This window comes from Chondrus crispus, genomic scaffold (genome assembly GCF_000350225.1).
Source record: "Chondrus crispus Stackhouse genomic scaffold, scaffold_487, whole genome shotgun sequence".
Classification (NCBI taxonomy): Eukaryota; Rhodophyta; class Florideophyceae; order Gigartinales; family Gigartinaceae; genus Chondrus; species Chondrus crispus.
In genome coordinates, this window is record NW_005179392.1 from 1 (window position 1) to 5,143 (window position 5,143).

At 53.3% G+C, this 5,143-nt stretch overlaps 2 protein-coding genes; one reads left to right on the top strand and one right to left on the bottom strand.

The window, feature by feature from the left end:
* Positions 1 to 1,723: 1,723 nt before the first annotated feature.
* Positions 1,724 to 2,992, top strand: CHC_T00009175001 (26S proteasome ATP-dependent regulatory subunit). XM_005719315.1 is given in 2 exon segments: positions 1,724 to 2,959; positions 2,960 to 2,992. 1 exon segment carries the CDS (start codon positions 1,724 to 1,726, stop codon positions 2,957 to 2,959), a length of 1,236 nt encoding a protein of 411 aa, XP_005719372.1. The 3' UTR covers positions 2,960 to 2,992.
* A 114-nt stretch (positions 2,993 to 3,106) lies between these two features.
* On the bottom strand, positions 3,107 to 3,634 carry CHC_T00008552001 (N-acetyltransferase). Its single transcript, XM_005719316.1, has one exon. It carries the CDS (start codon positions 3,632 to 3,634, stop codon positions 3,107 to 3,109), a length of 528 nt encoding a protein of 175 aa, XP_005719373.1.
* Positions 3,635 to 5,143: the final 1,509 nt, after the last annotated feature.

Sequence of the window (5,143 nt, forward strand, 5' to 3'; positions counted from 1 at the left end):
AGTGTTAGGTTTCGGCGGTGTCGGGTTGTGGTAGTGGGATAGGTGAGGAGGGTGTATGCGGTTCGGTGTGGGTAGGGTGGCGGTGGGAGTTCTCGGAGGGATTGAGGGTGTTGGTTGCGTGGTGATGGGTGGTGGAGTTTGTATTGTTGTTGTGGTGTTCTTGCGTTTGTGGGGTAGTGCGGTGGCGTGGGTGTGCCGGGTGATTGCACTCTGCGTCTGAGTGCTGAGGGCGGGTGCCGCGCGCGACGTGGAATTGACATGGATTGGGGTGGGGTGGGAGGGGTGTACGATTCCAGGTGCGGGGTTGGCGGTATGGTTGACGTTGGTACGGTGCGTGTTGCTGTGGGTATGGGTACGTTGGAGGCCCGTGCTGCATGCCTTGCGGTGATGTGATGATCGGTTGGGTGGTGTTATTATAGTTTTGGAGTCGAATGTATTTGTGTAGGTAGTCTTTGACTGTTGAGGGGTTGAGGCTGAGCAGCTGTCGGCCAATTTCGGCAGTCATGGGGTGGTGGCGCATGCCATCGATTAAAAATTCCACGGTCGTGGCTTGGTTGCTGATGTCGGGGTAACGGGATGCGATCATTTTAGATCTGATGGCTTCGTGTGCGGTGATATACTCGTTGATGGACATGTCGGGGGTGAGTATTGTGGCTTCAGCTTGGGCTCTTAGAAATTTATGGTCGTTGGACGTGTTGGTGAGGAGGTGGGCATGAATGGTTTGGAGTAAGTCGTGGGGAGAGGGATCGGAATCAGGCTGAATGATGAGATTGAGGATGGATGTCGGGACTGAGGAGAGAATCGATGCGAGAATAATGTTCTTGTGTCGAATATGCGTTTTAAGGAGGGCAGGATCGGTTGGAGGAGTCGGATTGGACGTAATGTGTTCTAGTGCATCCATGGCTGCGGCTTGGGCACGGAGTGCTAGATTCCACGTGTTATGGTTGTCGGGGTCAAGGGTGGGAAGTTGTATTTTCGGGATATGGTCCATGGTGTGTGTTGTTGTGTCTGAGGGTGTGTGTTTGTCTGATTGTGTGAGTTGGGCGAGTCGGAGTAGCTCTTGGATGGAAGCTTGTGCTTCTGCTTGATCGTGGCGGCGGCGGAGGCGGAGGAGTCTGTCGGTAGGGGACGTCGTGGTGGCTGTTTGGGAATGGAGCTTTTGGCGTCGGAGGCTGCGTGGGTGGTAAGAAAGTGAGGTGAGCGTGGTCGATAGGTTGATGGTAGGTGTGCTGGAAAGGCGAGGACGTCGGTTGGTAAAGAGGAAGGGGATCGCGAGCGTATGGGCGCATAACCTGTGGGAACGATGACACCTTTTACCTCCTGTGTTGGGTTCCACTACATGCTACTTATACTGATTCCATTGGATGTACACGTGTGCGGTCTGTCAAGCATGTACCACGAGCCAGCGATTGAAGACATCGAAGGAGCTCCTTCTCTTGAATATGCCAGGTTGTTTTATGGGACGGTTGCGGGCCCTTGCTGGCAAACCTGCTTTCCCTTTCGTCACTCACACATGACACTGGTCACACGTGTATGAAGTTCGCCATTTTTGGGCCGAAACTTTTTCTGGAAATTGGAGGGCGAGCGACCGGATTGCCTTCCACATTCGTCTATGCTGTTCTCTCTCAGCGTAGGGCTCAACTTCGTCAATCCAATCCCTCATACCGATAGGCCGTCTCAAACCCATTAGGCTCTATCAGCGTCACCGCAAGCGCCCACCGGAATGTCATCTGCAGATCCAGTCGCCAAAGGCGTCCCCCCTGTGATGGCGAGCGGGTTGAATATCGGCCTGCGTTCATACTATCAGACCAAGATGGATCAACTGGAGAGCAAGATTCGCGAGAAGCAAGAAAACCTGCGCCGCTTACAAGCCCAACGCAATGAACTCAATTCAAAGGTACGAAGCCTTCGGGAGGAGCTTCAACTGCTGCAGGAACCTGGCAGTTCCGTCGGCGAAGTGGTCAAGGTCATGGGCAAGCTCAAGGTCCTGGTCAAGGTCCATCCTGAGGGCAAGTATGTCGTCGATTTTGACAAGTCCATCGACATTACGAAGCTCTCCTCCACTGCACGTGTAGCTCTCCAGAACGATTCATACACGTTGCATAAGGTGCTCCCGAGCAAGGTCGACCCGCTCGTGTCGCTGATGAGGGTTGAGAACGTGCCTGATTCCACATACGAGATGATTGGAGGGTTAGATGAGCAGCTTAAGGCGATCCGCGAAGTTATCGAGCTCCCTGTTTTGCATCCTGAATTGTTCGACGCACTCGGCATTGCTCAGCCGAAGGGAGTTCTTTTGTATGGGCCCCCAGGGACTGGAAAGACTCTCCTAGCGCGGGCGGTGGCACATCACACCAAATGTACGTTTATTCGTGTTTCTGGATCGGAGCTCGTGCAAAAGTATATCGGAGAAGGAAGCCGGATGGTCCGCGAGCTTTTCGTTATGGCGCGTGAGCATGCGCCGTCTATCATTTTCATGGACGAGATCGATTCCATTGGTTCGACGAGGATGAACGGCGGCGGAAGCGGAGGAGGAGATTCGGAGGTGCAGAGAACGATGCTGGAGCTTCTCAATCAGCTTGATGGATTCGAGGCGACGAAAAACATCAAGGTGTTGATGGCGACAAACAGACTGGACATTTTGGATTCAGCTCTTCTCCGGCCGGGACGAATTGATAGAAAGATCGAATTTCCGCCACCGAACGAAGAGGCGCGGAAGCAGATTTTGAAGATTCATTCGCGGAAGATGAATCTAGTGCGTGGGATTGACCTTGCCAAGATCGCTGGGAAGATGACGGGGGCATCCGGAGCTGAGACCAAGTCGGTGTGCACGGAAGCTGGAATGTTTGCGTTGCGGGAAAGAAGGCTCTACGTGCAGCAGGAGGACTTTGAGTTGGCAGTGGCGAAGGTGATGAGGAAGGACCGCGAGGCAAACGAGTCGTTGCGCAGACTATGGAAATAAATGTAATCTAGTCGATTGCGGGCAGTGTTACTATGTATGGTGTGTTGATGCACGATTTCACAAAGTCTGGGGCACGTGGTGTACGATTGGCAAGACGGCTAGTAAGGCTCTGATGCAAATTAAAGTTAGAAGAAGGAGAGGGCACGCTCACATGCTGATAAGAAAATCGTGTGCCTTGACAGGATGTGCAAGCGGTATCATTGACTTTTTTTCTTGGTCGCGGGTCAATGCCTTTCTCATATCATAGGCGTCTTCGCTGCCGCCATAGTAATTCAAAATGGTTCGATAAACGATATAACCCATCTGTTTGTACATCGCAATCGCCAAAGAGTTTGATTTTCTGACAAACAAGTCGACGAAGAAGGCGTTGTATGTATCCTGGGAGAGTGTCTCTGTAAAGGTCATGAGCTTGGAGGCGAGGCCGAGGCGGCGATACTCGGGGGCGACAGTGACGGCGGACACATGGCCGTGCCACAGGTTGCCCTCGCCCTCTGTCTTGCCGATGACGTAGGCCATGATGGTGGCGTCCGGGGCCGTGACGACCTGCTGGAACTCGGGCCAGCGGAGCATGTACTGGAAGTAAAAGTTGAGGTTGTAGGTTTCGGTGAGCGTGTCCAGGTTGACGGGGTTGATGCGGAACAGATGGCACGGGCGGAAACGACGCGTCGACGACATGGCAGGGGCAGGGCGGGTTTGTCGGGGATGGTGTGGCAAATGTGTTTGCTCGGGCCTGTGCATGTGATCCTAGCGGGGTAATCTATCGTTTTGGCGTCTCAGTAGAGTGTGCTTGTGCTTGAGTAGGGGTAGATCAGATGAGATGGATTGCCATGTACTGGTGAGAGTGTACTGCACGCTCTCCAGACAAAAGCCAGCACAAGCCACGACGTGGACACGTTATGGTATTTCGAGCTACTGTAACTAGATTGCAAATCCGATCCGGGCTCCGAAGCGCTCCAGATCGTGGCAAGGTTAGTGCAGTACACGTGTAGAATTCGGGTTACAGTTTCGACCTACAGTATCATGGAACCCGATTTGAGACATGCATCTTGCAAGATGCACGACTCAAAACTGTGCGCAGGTCTGAACTAATTCAACTGCAAATTCATGTGATACCTTCGAACTTCGACCTTCGAAGTTCGAAGGTATGTGCAGTTCAATTAGTTCAACCAGCTGGTGCACAGCAAGCACTCAGCGACACGCAGAGACGATGCTTCTTCTTCCTCTCTCCTTTACTCTGGGTCGTGGGACCTGACGATGTGTACATAAGACAAGTTTATTTTTTCTAACTTTCTTGTCTCGTGTACATAAATGGACCTTTATTTTTCTAACTTTCAGGGGGAGCCGATGCTATACCACAGGACGGGCGTTAAAGAATCACATTTGGGTGGGACATGATAGGGCCGAGCCGTGATGTGGCATACGTGTACATAAGGTGCGCCGCGGCGGTGCTTTACACGTAGGCGTACGTGTTCTATGTGTACCCTACCAGGGTTGATCAGGTCCGATCAGGTGTAGGCGGAGCCGTTGCCGCAGAGCGACAAAGTCAAGTTTCAATGTGTGTCCCGTATCACTCAGTACTCAGCCGAGGACCGGCCTGGGCACTCATTCTTCATAGCGCGCACGGATGGAGAAGATTTGATCCATTGATCGTGCTCGCGCTTGAACAAGTAAGTTGCTCGAAATGGCGTTTCAGGAGTGCAAGTTCGCATTCAAATTAAATAGATTCGCGCAGTATCGATTGAACCAGCAGAATGACAACTGCGGTACCCGTCTACTCATCTCCACCACACCGTTCTGTACTAGGGGTGGTCGACAGCTCAGGGGGTGGACACTGTCACCTGAAACGGAGCGAGTGCCGTCCCAACGAGGGTGCATTCGAAGGCTACAATTGGTGTGACGTGTACGTCGGGGAGCTCTGTGTACAGCATTACAACTACGAATCCAGATTTTGCATCTCGGAACGTACACCATCATCAACCGCCTCCCTCCTCACCCGTCCACCGTTGAGCTCCAGGCCAACCCCTCTTCAGTCAACGGATCAAGGCCTCCCCCCGCCCTCCCCCCGCCCTCCCCGCGCCCTCCCCACGCCCTCCCCACGCCCTCCTCGCTTCTACGCACGCCGTATCTCCTCACCCGTCGTCCGCACACCTCACACGCTTTCTCACCAACCCGCACCGCTGCTCT

Coding starts and splice junctions, on each gene's coding strand:
- CHC_T00008552001 (XM_005719316.1), bottom strand. CDS start 3,634: ATGTCGTCGACGCGTCGTTTCCGCCCGTGCCATCTGTTCCGCATCAAC.
- CHC_T00009175001 (XM_005719315.1), top strand. CDS start 1,724: ATGTCATCTGCAGATCCAGTCGCCAAAGGCGTCCCCCCTGTGATGGCG.